The 17,142-nt window shown below is 41.1% G+C and overlaps 1 protein-coding gene across 2 annotated transcripts in view; it reads left to right on the top strand.

Annotated features, from left to right (window-relative positions):
- LOC125460628 (actin-related protein 3B-like) overlaps positions 1–17,142 on the top strand; it is a 139,450-nt gene that overhangs the window by 22,707 nt on the left and 99,601 nt on the right. For both annotated transcript variants that reach the window (XM_048548279.1, XM_059642133.1), the window contains exons 2-3: positions 13,250–13,305; positions 16,638–16,762. In XM_048548279.1, coding sequence (XP_048404236.1) covers positions 13,250–13,305; positions 16,638–16,762 — 181 coding nt within the window. The remainder of the gene's footprint in view (positions 1–13,249; positions 13,306–16,637; positions 16,763–17,142) is intronic.

The following is a 17,142-nucleotide window of genomic DNA, read 5'->3' as shown; positions in this document are numbered from 1 at the left end:
CCTACCTCCCCACCTATGCTCTCCTCTCCACCTATCTTCTTTTCTCTCCATCTTCGGTCCGCCTCCCCCTCTCTCCCTATTTATTCCAGAACCCTCACCCCATCCCCATCTCTGATGAAGGGTCTAGGCCCGAAACGTCAGCTTTTGTGCTCCTGAGATGCTGCTTGGCCTGCTGTGTTCATCCAGCTTCACACTTTATTATCTTGGATTCTCCAGCATCTGCAGTTCCCATTATCTCTTCTTGTATGTTTAACTTGGGCTTTGCATCTATTGGATAAATATTTGAAGCCAAGAAAATTCTAGGCCTCTGGGGAAAGATTAGGGCAGTATTATAAATAGTAGGTTACCCTAGCAGGATGCTTGTCAGTATGACTGTCTGCCGTTTGTGCAATAGTCATTTGCGGTTGGAAGGAGAGAGAAAATGTAACATTTTATTTACTAGTGTTCAGCTGATCTATGAAATTCAACCAACAACCATTAACATCAACTCTATCAACTCATAATGGGGCATTCAAGAAGATCTGTGGGCCATCTGAGTGGCAGAATTGTATTTTACTACCACTTTAAGGTCATGGCCCAACATAACCTTGACTTCAACACCATCATTAGGTCAACCAACATTGGTTCAATGAAACGTGTAGAAGAATACTGAAGAAAGATCACTGAATCCGAAACATTAACTCTGACTTCTCTCCATACATGTGCCAGATCTGCTGAGATGTTCCAGCAATTTGTTTTTGTTTCAGATTTCCAGCATCCGCAGTTCTCTTTTTTTTGTGTAGAAGAGCATGTCAGGAGCAGCACCAGTTAAACCCAGAAATGAAGTGCCAACACGGTGAAGCTACAACACTGGACAACGTGCATGCTAAATAGTGGTAGCTGGATGCTGTAGGATGAGTTAAACATCCCACAACCAATAGTTAAAATTCTGCTTTCCTGCCATGGGTGGCAATAATCAATCACGGCAGTGAGTCTTCACGAACATACCCTCTTCAACAATAGGAGAGTCCAGCCTGTCAGGTTAAGTGAGGGTTGTCACAAACCATCTTCCATTGAAAATACCAACTAAGTAATGCTGGCTCATAGGCTGACTTCCCAAAGTCTCTACCTGCTAAACATAATTTAGAGATGTGATGAAATACTCTTTGCTTGCTTGACAGGTGTGGTTACAATTAAATCTGAAGTTGAACACTTCTGAGACAAAACGGTCTGAGATGGTCGCATCACCAATCCATTTAAACATTCACTCTTGACCAGTTGCGTGATAGGGCCCATAGAATGCACTGCAGCAAGTTTTCAGATGTCAGTTGCTACAGGAAAGATGGGCACAGCAGATGAATGGAATAGTCATCTCCATGTCACACAGCAATTGTTCATCAACGTGTATGTGCTCCACTGTCAAAATCCTGAATCTTGGAATCTCTGAACTGGAAAAGCTGTGGTAGGAAATTCACCTCAGAGGCAGCAATAATGAAGGTTGTTGAAGAAGGCTCATCAGTACTTCCTCAGCGCCCACCTGTCATGTGCAATAAATAGCAGTGATACTTGCTGAGTATGGGTATGGCAGGGTTAATATTGGAGAACCATAGGCACCACTCACTGTAATGTCACGTGGACCTCTAACCAAAATAGGATCTTGAATGGATGAGACCTAACATACAGTCTTCCTCAAAGTTCCTGTAACAATGCCTGTCATATTAATTTTAATTGAATGAGCTGCTAATGTATAATGAACTACGTCCTGTTAACTACAAGAGCGACTTCCATCTGGACTAGGAAGGGATTTCCTATACTACACTATAGGACTATCATGTATAGTATAGACCATAACATATTAGAACAAGCAGACCGTGTAATTTCCTACACTTAAGAGGATAGTGGCAATAATGTTCATGTTCTGCTAGAACATAGAACAGCACAGGAACATACTTTCAGCCTCCTATGTCTATGTTGACCATGATGACATTTTAAACTAATTCCATCTGTCTGCATGTGGTCTGTAACTCCCTGTTTCTTGTCTGTTCATGTGTTCGCCTGAATGCTTCTTAAACATTGTGCTCCTGAGATGCTGCTTGGCCTGCTGTGTTCATCCAGCCTCACATTTTATTATCTTGGAATCTCCAGCATCTGCAGTTCCCATTATCTCTGCTTCTTAAACATTGCTGCCTTATCTGCTTCTACCACCTCCCTGGCAGTAACCATACTGCATAACCCATGCATTTAAAAAGGAACTTTCCCTGTCACTTAAATCTTTGTTCCCCTAGTATTTGACATTTCTACCCTGGGAAAAAGAATCCGACTAACCATCCTTTCTGTGCCTCTCATAATTTTCTGTGCTCTTATTAGGTTGTCCCCTTAGCCTCCGATGCTCCAGCAAGAACAATCCAAGTTTGTCCAAACTCCTGAATAGCTATTACACTCCAATCCAGGCAACATCTTGGTAAACCTCTTAGCATCCTCTCCAAAGCCTCCACATCCTTCCTGTATTGTGGCCAGAACTACATGCACTATGCCAAATGTGGTCTAACTAAAATTTTATACAACTGCAGCATGACTTGACAACTTTTATATTCACTGTCCTGACTGATGAATGCAAGCATGCCATACACTTTCTTTACCACCCTGTCCACTTGCAGGTGACTATAGACTTGTACCCCACTTTCTGTTTGTATATCAATGCTAGTAGTGTCCTGCCATTTACTGCATGCTTTTCTATTGCATTTGACCTCTCAAACTTCATCACCTCATACTTGCTGGAAATGCCATCTGCAATTTCTCTGCTCCACTTTCCAGCTGATCTATATCCTGCCGTACCTTTTGATGGCCTTCCTCACTATTCACAGCTCTAATTTTTGCATCGTTTGCATACTTACTAATCAGAACTATGTTTTCATCCACATTATTTATATAAAAGTTAAAATAACAGAGGTCCCAGCGACGATCCTGGTTTAGCATCATTGGTTACAGACTTTCAGTCAGAAAAACACCCTCCACAACCTTACTGTGTCTTCTGTGACCAAGGCAATTTTGTATTCAGTTTACCAATTCACCGTTGCTCCCATGTGACTTAATCTTCTGGACTAGCCTTCCATAGGTGTCCTTGTCAAATGCTTTAGTAAAGGCCAGGTAGATAATATTCACTGCCCTACTCTCATCAATCATCTTCGTCACTGTCAAAAAATTCAAATTTGAGAAACAATACCATGCTGACCATCCCTATTAAGTCTATTCTGTCCTGAAGAATCTTCTCCAATAATTTCTCTACCATTGACATAAGGTTCAACAGCCTATAATTTTGTGGATTATCCCTGTTGCCCTTCTTAAACAAAGGAGCAACATTGGCTATTCTCTGGTCTTATGGGACCTTGTCTCCAGTGACGAGTGGTGTCCTGCAGGGTTCAGTGTTGGGGCCACAGCTGTTCACCTTCTATATTAATGATCTGGATGAAGGGACTGGGGGCATTCTGGCGAAGTTTGCCGATGATACGAAGATAGGTGGACAGGCAGGTAGTACTGAGGAGGTGGGGAAGCTGCAGAAAGATTTAGACAGTTTAGGAGAGTGGTCCAGGAAATGGCTGATGAAATTCAATGTGAGTAAATGTGAGGTTTTACACTTTGGAAAAAAGAATACAGGCATGGACTATTTTCTAAATGGTGAGAAAATTCGCAAAGCAGAAGTGCAAAGGGATCTGGGAGTGTTGGTCCAGGATTCTCTAAAGGTTAACTTGCAGATAGAGTCTGTAATTAAGAAAGCGAATGTAATGTTGTCGTTTATCTCAAGAGGGTTAGAATATAAAAGCAGCGATGTGCTTCTGAGGCTTTATAAGGCTCTATTTAGGCCCCATTTAGAATACTGTGTCCAATTTTGGACCCCACACCTCAGGAAGGACATACTAGCCCTGGAGGGTGCCCAGCAGAGATTCACACGGATGATCCCTGGAATGGTAGGTTTAGCGTATGGTGAATGGCTAAGGATCCTGGGATTGTACTCATTAGAGTTTAGAAGGTTGAGGGGAGATCTAATAGAAACTTACAAGATAATGTATGGTTTAGAAGGGGTGGACGCTAGGAAGTTGTTTCCGTTAGGCGGGGAGACTAGGACCTGTGGGCACAGCCTTAAAATTAGAGGGGGTAAATTTAAAACTGAAATGAGACGACATTTCTTCAGGCAGAGAGTAGTGGGCTTGTGGAATTCATTGCCGCAGAGTGCAGTGGAGGCCGGGACGTTGGATGCCTTCAAGGCAGAGATCGACAAATTCTTGATCTTAAAAGGAATCAAGGGCTATGGGGAGAGTGCAGGGAAGTGGTGTTGAAATGCCCATCAGCCATGATCTAAATGGGAGTGGACTTGGTGGGCCGAATGGCCTTACTTCTACTCCTATGTCTTATGGTCTTCCGCTAAAGAGGGTACAGAGATCTCTGTCAAGACCCCAGCAGTCTCCTCCCTTGCCTCTTGCAGTGTCTTGGGATAGATCCCATCAGGCATAGTAAACTTATCTATATTAATGTTTTTTAAGAAACTCACCACCACTTCCTTCTTAATATTGACATGCTAGAATCCATTATTAAGGATTAATAGCAGAACATTTAGAAAACAGCAGTAAAATTAGACATTGTCAGCATGGAGTAGTGAACAAGAAACAAAGAGTAGGCATAAATGGATCATTTTATGAATGGCAGGCAGTTTCTCGTGGGGTACCACAGGCATTGGTACTAGGATCCCAGCTATTCACAATGTTAATGAGTTAGGTGAGGGAACTAAATATAGTATCTCAAAGCTTGCAGATGACACAAAGCTCGGTGGAAAGGTGAACTTTGAGGAAGATGCATAGATGTTGCAGAGTGACTTGGACAGGCTGACTGAATGGAAAATGTATGGCTGATACAGATAATATGAATAAATTAGGTCATTCACTTTCGTAGCAAAAGTAGGAAGGCACATTCTAATTTGAATGGCTGTGTTGAGAGAGGGTAATGTTCAATGAGTCCTAGGTGTTCTCATCCACCAGTTACTGAAAGTATGCAAATGGATAAAGAAGACCTTCATAGTGAGAGGATTCAAATATGGGAACAAAGATGCCTTGCTGCAATAATACAGGGCATTGATGAGGCCACGCATAGAATACTGTGTGCAGTTTTGGTCTCTTTATCTGAGGAATAATGTTTTTGATGTAGAGACAGTGCAGCATAGGTTTACCGAATGGATTTCTGGGATGGACAGCACTGACATATGAGGAGAGTTTGTGTAGTGATTGTCAACTCGGTCAGCCAAGCTGGACCTCATAGAATATAAGCTCTCTGATTGTTGCTGTTAATCTGGTCCAATCAGGGAGACCTGGCTGCCTTAAAAGGGTGAATGTCAGAAATAATTGAGCCTCCGAATGTCAGTGAGGGACATACTGGTGTCAAATTTGGCAGGTACAGTTACGTTTGAAAGATATTTGGACAGGTACATGAATAGAAAATACCTGGAGAGATATGGGCCAAAGGCAGCAAATGTAACTAGTTTAGTTTGGGGACCTGTTTGGTATGGATAAGTTGGATCAAAGCATCCGTTTCCATCGTATATGACTCTCTGGCTCTGTAAGTATATGGCTATGTATTTGTAAATAAAGGATATGAATGCTATGAATGTGAGGCCCAGTAAGCACTTGACCTCAATCCACCAGGAATAGTAGTTGATAACTAAAAGGAAGATTTTTTTCCACAGGAAAACCAAATCCCTCTCTAGGCTTTCTCATGGCAGATTAAAAAAGAAAACATGAGGTTCGTTCCCGTATGTCAACAGCTCATATTGAACAATTGAAGACAGATTCCACAGTAATTTTAAAAATGCCTGACCAGCAGACCATTAAAGGTGTCAATTATACAAAGAATTGTGGATGCTGGAGTTCTGAAAGAGAAACATAAATTGTGGAAAAACTCAGCAGGTCTGGCAGTATCTGTGGGAAGAAGGTCACTGGACTCAAATTGTTAGCTCTGCTTTCCTCTCACAAACTTATAAATTTCTCTCACAATTTCTGTTTTGTTTCATCTAAAGATATCAATGTGGTAATAGTGTATGTGTGCCTGAGGAGATAAAGAGTTATGATCTTACAGTAGGGTCAGATGTCTGTGGTGCTCCAAAATATTGGCTCAAACCAGGATGATTAGTCCTGCAGTTGTGCACACTTGCTCATTCTGTTTTTTTTAAAATCTGGTATAACCTTAGGATGGATGCTGGGAGGATTTGAGTGGAAAATAAGGTATAGGACTGGATGTCTTGAACAAAAGAGATCTTGGGAAGTAGGTTGCTGAACAACAATATAGGATAAAGCATCAACAGTTGTCTGGAACCTGCCCTGGACCTGTGTTTTGACACTACTATAGATCCATATATTTGTCAGCTTCTAACCATTAATTTCTCCAGCATAATTTTTTCACTGATACTCTTACTCTTCAATTCATCCCACTCACTAGATATTTGGTTACCAAGCATTTCTGGGAAGTTATTTTGTACTGTCTATAAAGTCATAGAGTCATACTGTTTAGGACACTCACCCTTCTTCCCACCATGTCTGTGTCAACCAGTAAACACAGAACTGTACTCATCCCGTTTACTTGCAATTGCTTCATAGATTACTATGCCCTGGTTTATAGGCACTTGTCCAGATGCTTCTTAAATATTGCAAGAGTTACCTGCCTCCGTCGCCCTTTCAGCAGAATGTTCCATATTTCTATCACCCTCTGAATGAAAAAAATGTTTATTCAGATCTCCTCTAAAGCACTTCCTCCTCACCTTAAACTTACGCCATCTTGTCTCTGACACATCTGCCATAGTGAAAAGATTCTCATGATATACCCCATCTGTGCGTCACATAATTTTGTATACTTTGATTAGATCCGCTCTCAGCCTCCTCTACTCTGGGGAGAACAACCCAGGCTACCCAGTCTGTCCTCATGGGTGATAATTTTCATCTCAGGCAACATCCTGTTTAATCTTGTCTGCACCTTCGCTAATGCAATCGTGTACTTCCAACACTATGGCAACTGGAACTGCACACAATATTCCATCTGTGGCCTAATCAATGTCCTGTAAAGTTACAACAAGACTTCTACCAATTTTCATGTCATCTGCAAACTTACTAATTAGAATTCTGCATTCACATTCAAGTCGTTAATGTACATAACAATCAGCAAGGATCTCAGCCCTACCCCCATGGTACACTGCTGGTCACAGACTTCCAATTACAAAAACAAACCTTCATTATTACCACTTCCTACAGACAAAGGAGATGGCTGTGGGAACCTGCATGGGCCCAAGCTATGCTTGTCTCTTTGTAGGATATGTGGAATAGTCCAGCTTCTGCAGCTACACTGGTGCTATCCCCAAACTCTTCCTCTCCTACATTGATGACTGTATCAGAGTTGCCTCGTGCTCCCATGAGGAGCTTGAACAGTCCATCAACTTTACTAACACCTTTTGCCCCAACCTCAAGTTCACCTAGACTGTCTCTCATACCTCTCTCCTTCCTGGACCTCTCTGTCTCCATCTCTGGTGACCGCCTCGAAACTGAAATCTATTTCAATCCCACAGCTACCTAGACTACACCTCCTCTTGTCCACCATCTTGCAAGAATGCGATTCCCTACTACTGCATCTGCTCCCAAGATGGGGTGTTCCACTCCCAAACATCCCAGATGCCCTCTTATTTCAAGGACCGCAACCTCCTCCCTTCAGTGGTCGAAAATGCTTTTGATTGCATCTCTTGAGTTTCCTGCACCTCTGCCTTTGCACCCCCTCCCCGCTACAAAGACAGAATCCCCCTTGTCCTCACATATCACCCCATTCAACGTATCATTCTCCACTTCCGCCACCTGCAATCTGACCTCACACCCAAGGATATATTTCCCTTCCGACCCCATCTGCCTTCTGTAGGGACCACTCTCTCTGTGACTCCCTTGTCTGTTCCACATTCCCTACCAGCCCTACCACCTCTGGCACCTTTCCCTGCAACTGCAGGAAGCGCTACACCTGCCCCAACGCCTCCCCCCTTCCCTCCATCCAAAGAACCAAAAAAACTTCCCACATCAGGCAGAGGTTCACCTGCACATCTGCCAGTGGTCTATTATATCCGCTGTTCCCGATGTGGCCTCCTGTATATTGGTGAGACCAAGTGGAGGCTTGGAAGACCACTTCGTAGAGTACCTGTGCTCGGTTTGTGACAAACGACAACACTTTCCAGCTGCAAACCATTTCAACTCCCCTCTTCCCACTCCCTGGGTGACATATCCATCCTGAACCTCGTCCAGTGTCACAATGACACCACCTGGAAACTGCAGGAGCAGCACCTCATATTCCACCTTGGGAGACTACAACCCAGTGGTCTCAATATGGACTTTACCAGTTTCAAAATCTCCCCAATCCCCGGCCTCATCCAATGACCAATCCTCTCTCTCTTCCCCGCCTCCTTGACTTGACACAACCTGTCCATCTTCGCTCCAACCTATCTGGTCCTCCCGCCTCACTGACCAATCCTCACCACTGCCTCCCTGCACTCACCTATCATCATCCCACCTACCTTCCCCCGCCCCAACCCTCCTCTCTCTACTTATTTCAGAGCTCCCTTCCCCCTCTCACATTTCTGAAGAAGGGTCCCAACCTGACATGTCAACTTTCCTGCTCCTCTGATGCTGTCTGGCCCACTGTGCTCATCCAGTTCCACACTGTTATCTCTTCATCGTTATCCTTTGCCTCCTATTTATAAGCCAATTTTGGATCTAGTTTCCCAACTTGCCTTGATCCTATAGACTCTTACCTTTTGGACCAGCCTTCCCATGTGGGACCTTGTCAAATGCCTATAGAAGTCCATGTTAACGACATCACCTGCACTACCCTCATCAATATATGCAGTCGCATTCTCAAAACACTCAATTAAATTAGATAGGATGGCTTTCCAACAAATCTTTGCTGACTATCCCTGATCAACTTCTGCCTTTTTATGTGTTGATTAATCCTACCCCTCAGAATTGTTTTCAATAATTTCCCTACCATTGTTGTCAGACCAACTGGTCTGTAATTATTTGCCTATCCGTACTGCCTATCCTGAACAAAGAAATCACATTAGCTGTCCTCCATTTATCTGGCACTTACAGGGCCCCACAATCTCCTTCCTTGCCTCTTATTGCAGCCTGGGATACATTTCATCATATCTTGGGACTTTATTCACCTTTATGCCTACTAAAACATCTATGACCTCCTTTTAATTAATTCCTACATGCTCTTGAACCCACCAACCCAACTGAAATCTGCAGTTACAATGTCTTTCTCTGTGAGTACAGTTAAGAAATGTCAACTTAAGATGTCACTCGTGTTCTCTCGCCCCAAGCACGGATTACCCCTTTGGTCTCTAATAGACCCACTCTTTCCCTTGAAATCCCCTTGCTTCTAATGGACTTACAAAATGCCTTGGAGTTTTCCTTTATCATTCTTTGCCCTCATAATTTCCCTATTAAGCATCCCCGTACACACTATGTACTCCTGAAACGGCCTTTCCTGTTGTGATGCTCTGACCCTAACATATGCTTTCTTCTTTTTCTTTATCAAACTCTCGATACCCCTCAACATCCAGGGACTTGCTGCCCTTGCCCTTCACTCTTACAGAAACATCTTGACCCTGAATTGCCAGTATACTACTTCTAGAAGACTCCTATATTCCAAATGTTGCCTTACCTGCAGGTAGCTACACCCAATCTATGAATACCAGATCCTGTCTGATGATATTGAAACTGGCCTTCTCCCAATTTAGACACTTCATTTCCACTCTATCTTTTCCCTTTTCGTAATGACTTTGAAATTTATGGAGCTGTGGTTACTATCCCAAAAAATGCTCACACACTGATGCTTCAACCACTTGACTGGTTTCATTCCCTAGGATTATGTCTCATACTGACCCATATCTAATAGGTCTATCTATGTACTGGCACAAAGAGCTTTCCTGAATGCAGTTAAACTATTCCATCCCGTATAACCCTGTCACACGAAGGCAAGTCCAGTTAAATTGAAATCCCCTACAACTACAACCCTATTCCTCTCTCACATATCTACTCATATACACATGTTTGTTTATATTATCTACTTCATTTTTCCATTGATCATTAAGATTCACCTTCAAGAACATTGATGGGAAATCATTTCTTGACACTTTAGATGTATTTTAAGTGAATTAATTGAGAGCCGTTCTTATCAAAAGCAATCAGATTACTGTGTTCTGTCTGAAAATAACTCTAGCGCTAAATTTTGTAAATTTCACTTCGTTTCATGCAGAGTTTCAGTGAGTTTTTCCATGCAATTTTATGTTGCTCATCCCAATGCATGTACTACACCTTGATGTAAAGAAAGGACATTTTACAATTTTGAGAGTTATACCTGCATTGAAACTGTTACTGCTGTTTGTTTGTGGCTATGCACCACAGTCTGAGGCCTGGACGGGGTAACTTGGAGGCATTCTGTTGCTGCAGATTTTCTGTTGGGCAGTGATTGTCCAGCTGATCAATTTCAGAGCTCATTTTCCATTGGGGCAATGAGTGTGGATTGCTGCTTCTGATTTTGTGTCTTTTCTGAGATTTATCTTTTGCTGCTGACTGCTTTGAATGATCCTGCCATCAGGTTGAATGACAGGAAAGTTTAACTGAGCAAGGTGTTTGTTACTGATGCTACTATTTAGAGATCATACCAGAGAGGTGGGAGAGAGAGGCAAGTCTGTCCTCATGCTGCTGAACAGCACATTTTATAAACTATGTGCCTTAAGTGTTTAAGTGGGAAGGAGAGTGTTCTTATAACTAATTATGATTCGACGTGATAATACAATTAGACAAATCAGGTTCCTGAATGAATCAAAAACAGAAATTGATAGAAAAATGTAGCAGTCTCAGCATCTGTGGAGAGAAATCAGAGTTAACATTTTGGGCCTAGTGACCCCCCTTCTGAATGAAACCTAGGTTTATGGATGATTTTGGTTTTTAATTTACGAACTTCAGTTTGTCTCCGGGTGTGAGAGACAGGTGAGCAGGTGGCAGGGATGATGCCATTGCCATGGAACACAGTTTCAAGAACTACTGACCTATGTCTGGAAGGACCTGTAAAATTCATGCTTCAGTCTGCATTAGTTTCATGTTATGGCCACATGAATATTTTGTGATCCCAGCTAATAGTAGCGCCACACAAGTCAGACCTCAGAATAAAACCTTGACTTGTTGGATTCTAACTTGGCTTTTCTTAAACTCTGGAGATCAGTAACAGAACATAAAATTCTGCCTGTGTACTTTTAACACTATAGGAATAAAATGAAATGTAGTACACTAGTCAAAACAAAAGATTGGAAAGATGTTATTACATACATCAGAAAAGAATTCAAATTCACACTATTCCTTTTATCTCAGCAATATCATTGCAAACAATTAAGTCTCAGTGAATATCGCACGACTGAGGCTTCTGGCTCAAACATGCATTAGTACAGCTGCCACATGTTTCCTTTCAGTGAATTTCTGTGCAGTTGCTGGATGCTTTTTGACTTCGAGCATTCTTCTCTCTGAGACACCTAAAACAAACTGTAAAATAAACTCACAATAACTTTAATTTAAAAACAATGAATGTTCAATGTTCATTGAACCCTGTGTCTAGCTTCCTTCATGCTGTGGCATACACTGTGCTGCCTAATGGACCTTCTGGATAATTTGACCTTTCTGTATGTCATTAGACCTGTTGCTTTGCAAAAGCACAATACTGAAGCCATCCTTGTCTAAATACGGTGAGACCTGGACCATACTTGGCATCCACAACCTACTGTGGTAGAGAATCCCAAAGCTTCAATACCCTTTGAGTGAGGAATGCTTCTTCATCTAAGTCCTATATCGTCGACTCCATGACCTGACATTGTCCACTGGTCCTAGGCTCCCCTAAGATAGCAAGAACTGCAGATGCTGGAGTCAGAGATAACACAGTGTGGAGCTGGAGGCATGCAGCAGGCCAGGTAGCATCAGAGGAGCAGGAAAGTTGTTGTTTAGGGTCAGAACCTTCTTCAGAAAACCCTTTCCAACCCAAAATATCAGCTTTCCTGCTCCTCTGATGCTGCCTGGCCTGCTGTATCCCTCTAGCTCCACACTGTGCTTTCTCTAAGGGAAAATATCCACCCTGCATTTGGTCTGTCTGATCTTGAGAGAATTTTGTACGTTTCAATTCAATTCCTCCTCATACTTCTAAACTTTAGTGAATAAAGCCCAAGGCAAACCAGTCTTTCCTAATAGGACAGTCCTGCTATCACTGGTATATGCCTAATGAACCTCTGCTGTACTCCCTTTAAGGCAAGTATAACCTTTTTATAGAAGCTGTCTCTTTTCATTGACTCTTATACAAAGACACCTGGATCTCTTGTACATCCACGCCACACTATATGTAGCCATTTAAATAATATTCTTCACATTTCACACTGATATGTATAACTTAACATTTAGCCAGGTTGTACTGTATCTGCCATATTTTTGCCCATTCATTCAACTTGCCTAGATCTCTTTGAAACCTCCCAGCATCCTCCTCAACATTCAAACATGCACAGTTTTGTTACATCAGCATATTTGGAAAATGTTACATTTGGTTCAGTCATCCAGATATAGATATATATATTAAATAGTTGGGATCCAAGGATTTATCTTTGCAGTGTCCCTTAGTCAGTATCTTCCCTTGGAAAATGATCCATTTATTCCCACTCTGTCAACCAACCAACTCTCAATCCATGTCAAAGTATTACCCCATCCTATGTGCTCTAATGTTGCCTAATAACCTCTTATGAGAGCTCTTTATCAAAAGTGTTCTAAAAATCCAAATGCAACACACACACTGGTTTCCCCTTATCTATTCTATGACTTACATCCTCCAAAAGGTCCAGCAGATTTGAAAAGCATGACTTGTCTTTCATGAACCCATGCTGGCTTTGTCCAATTCAGATAATGTTTTCCAAGTTTGATGTTATCAAGCCTTTTATAAAAGACCCTAGCATTATTCTCACTACTGATGATAGGCTAACTACTCTGCCGTTCCCTGTATTGTTACATTTTTAACTTCTGTCTACTTTTTAAATATGGTTTCAAAACATTCTCTGAGACTTATTTTAGGTTTTCTTTAAAGAAAATAAAGTGAGACATTAACTATTCATGAGTTTAACTTTTTTCTAAATAAAATGGCTAAGTACAATTTTTTCCATTTTTCCCTTCAGATATACAAAGCTTGGTTATGCAGGTAACACTGAACCACAGTTCATCATTCCTTCATGTAAGTATAAACGTACTTTATAATTTCTCTAATTTTACCATTGTAAGACCTGTTTTTCACACTTTTTATTCTACTGGAATGAAATGTTATACAAGTAATTTAATAATAACAGAGGGTAAATCCTAAAACAATGTTTTACTTAAAACAGTCTTTGTGATGTTTTGAGACTGTTATTTCAACAGAGTGGTGCATAATAGAATCTCTGGTGAACTGTTGCTACCAGCCTTTTTTTAAAATTCTACAGATGTGGGCATTGCTGGCCAGGTCAGTGTTTGCTGCCCAATCCTAATTGTCCTTGAGAAAACAGTGGTGAGCTGCCTTCTTCAACTAATGCTGTTCTTCGGGTGTAGGTATATCCACTACACTGTTAGGAAGGGACTTGCAGGATTTGTTTTATTCATTCACAGGAGGTGGTGTCGTTGGCTAGGCTGGTATTTATTGCCTATCCCTAATTGCTTAGAAGATTGTTAAGAGTCAATCACATTGCGGTGAGTCTGGAGTCATATGTAGTCTAGACCCTGGTCATTGCCTGAGAATTGTGTGGTGTGAAAGTTGCTTGTGACTTTTTAGAAGAAGCATGGGTATTGTCCAGGTCTCACCATATTTGGACATGGATGGCTTCAGTATTTGAGCAGTCATGAAGTGTACTTAACATTGCATGATCATTAGTGAACATACCTCAATTTGACTTTATGATGGAGTGGAGATCATTGAAGTAGCTGAAAGTGGTCCAGCCTAGGATATAGGCACAGTGGTGGTGTTGTTTCTATCTTTGAGTCAGTAAACCTGAATTCAAATTTCACCACTCCGGAGATGTGTAGTAATATCTTTGAACAGTGTGATTATAAAATGTCTACCCTGAAGCACTTCTGAAGTGATGAATAATTTGCACAATGCTCCAAAAGATGCTTCCCGAGCCATAGCACATTTGGTAAATGAGAAATGTATTGAGGGGTGTTAAAAAGGCTTTACTTAAATGTTGGTAAGGTGCCATAATTAAATGGTTCCAAAGGTACCAAGAAAATAAGCCTGAAAATTTGTGGAGCAACTGGCCATAATCTTAAAATATTCTTTAGATTGTCAGTGCCAGAGGACTGGAGAATTGCAAATGTTATATCATTGTTTGAGAAAAGATATACAGGCCACAGAGTAACCTGGCTGTTGGGAAGACTTTTAGAAAGATAATTTGAAAAAAAAATTAAGTAACGCCTGCATGGATTTGCTGAGGACAAATTATGCTTAACTAGCTTGGTAGTGTGTTTTAGTGAGGCGATAGAAGCTTGATGAGGAGAGTCTGGATTATGTGGCATACATAGACTTCCAAAAGATATTTGATAAAGTGCCACATAACAACAGGCTTCTCAGAAAAGTGAGAGCCCATGAGTAAAAGAAACAGTAGCTACATGAAAATATAACTGCTTTAGTGACTGGAAACAGAAAGAAATACTGAATACTTGCTTTTTGGACTAGAGGAAGGATACACGAGTTCCCCAGGCATCAATGTTTGGATGTTTGTTCTTCCTGATGTATATTAATGACCTAGATTTAAGTGCATGATTTTAAAGTTTGTGGCCGATACAGAACTTGGAAGAGCTGGAGGATGAAAGGAGCATACTGACAAATTTCAAAATGGCAAAGACCAGCACGTGTAAATGGAAGATGAAATTTAATTCAGAGAAGGATGAATTAATACACTTTTGTAAGAAGAGTGAGGAGACGCAGTATAAAATACAGTTTAGAGTTCTACCGAGGGTGTAGGGCAGAAGGATCTTGGGGTACATGCACGTAAATCATTTGAAGGTGACAGGAAATGTTGAAAAAGTGCCTATAGCATCTTAAGCTTTATCAATAGGATACTAAAGCAACGAAGCTGTGATAAACCCATATAAAACAGGAGTTTGGCCTAAACTGGAGTATTGAGTCCAGTTCTAAGTAAAAGCTGCAGAACTGATTTATGATACTGGTTGTGGGGATGAAGAACTTGAGTTACGTAGATAGATTGGAGAAGTTGGCATAATAGTTGATATAGGTTCTCAAAATCATTAGGGGTCCTGAGAGAGTAAATGGAGAGAAATGATTCCTGTTGGCATTCTCTGGAGTTCTGAGAAAGCGTCACTCAACCCAAAATGTTAACTCTGCTTTCTCTCCACAGATGCTGCTAGACCTGCTGAACTTTTCCAGCAATTTCTGTTTTTGTTTCTGATTTAAGCATCCATGGTCCCGTAAGCTTTTACAAAGGAAGGGAGCTTTTGTTAAAACTGTATACATCTCTAGTCAGGAATACTGTCCACAGTTTTGGACCTCTTGTCCTAAGAGAGTTTAGGGCCAGAAGGCATAGTCTTAGAATAAGGGATTGCCCTATTAAGACAAGGGTGAGGTGGAATTTCTTCTCTGACGGTGTAAATCTGTGGAATTCATACCACAGAGGGCTGTTGAGGCTGGGTCATTGAACCTATTCAAGGCTGAGATAGCCTCATTTTTAAGCGGTCGGGGAATTAGATTATAGGGAAAACGAAGGAAAGTGAAGTTGAGGATTATTGGAACAGCCATGATCTCATTGAGTGGTGTAGCAGATTTGATGGGTTGAATGGCCTACTTATGCTCCTATGTGTTATGGCAGAGATTTAGTTGAAGCCAAAAGAACCAGAGGCTTTTTGTTTCATGCAGCAGTTTTTGTGACCTTCAACCTGCATTGCCTGAAAGGAAGTGATTGTAATGCCATGGAAAATTTTAAAAGGTAATTGGATTATTACTGAAGCAATGCAGTTTAGAGAGTTCTGGGGGAACATCAAAGAAATGGAATAATTAGACAGCTCTTTTCAAGAAATAGCAGGGCACATTGGCCTGAATGCCCTCCTTTGTGTCCTTCAGTGCTTATTTTGCTGCAATTTGTCAAGGATTTTATTGGAGTGGTTTAAATTTATTGTCTTTGTTTTCCTCACAAAGGGCTGAAAAATGTTAATTTTGAAATCTCTTAAATAATTGTTTGTATGCATAAATCATTGTGAAAAATAATTTGATGCACATTTATATTGTTGCTGAGATGTTTGTGTATATGCAGTCTCTTGGCTTTTATTATGTCCCGTTACTACTGGTTGAAAACCGTACCCCTTTTACAAAATCAACGTTTGTTCCCCTTAAACTGAATAAATAAGGTATCAAGTAGTTATTGCTAGATTCCGTCATTCATGTACATTAGCTGCCATGGTCACTTTGAGCCGTTAGCTTTTTAAAGAGTTTGCGAGATTACAACAATGACAATACGTTGACTGTGTTTAAGTGGGTGTAATTGATAACTTTTGATTGACTCCTTGTGTTTTGTACCTCCCCAGGTATAGCGATCAAAGAATCAGCCAAAATAGGTAACCATGCACAGCGGAGGTTGGTGAGGGGAGTGGATGACCTAGACTTTTACATAGGTGACGAAGCTGTAGATAAACCAACGTATGCCACAAAGGTAATTTTAAAATTTTACTCTTTCTTGTCATCATTACATAATTGCAGCTGGGCCATGAGATTGGTGTGACCGGTAATTTGTCTTGGAGGAAGACAGAACAAAATACTGTACTATATGGGCAACAACCTAACTCTCTTTGTCTTGTTTCACAAGGGTGATTACAGAAACTCATTCTAGAGATCTCAGATCATTGTAGTTTCCATATTGTGCAAAAAAAAAAGAGAGAAACAGGTTATGGACTGATCTGTCCAGGTGTTGATAAACGAATATAGTCTAATGAAATAAAAATACTTGTGTCTATGTTGGTACTTCTGTAAACTATTGACATTCCTAAAGTTTCACCTTGCTGACTTACCTTTCCCTTGGACCAAATCTGATGA

Source organism: Stegostoma tigrinum, chromosome 2 (genome assembly GCF_030684315.1).
Source record: "Stegostoma tigrinum isolate sSteTig4 chromosome 2, sSteTig4.hap1, whole genome shotgun sequence".
Classification (NCBI taxonomy): Eukaryota; Metazoa; Chordata; class Chondrichthyes; order Orectolobiformes; family Stegostomatidae; genus Stegostoma; species Stegostoma tigrinum.
Note: the sequence above shows the minus strand (reverse complement) of the source record. Positions and strands in the feature narration are given on the sequence as shown.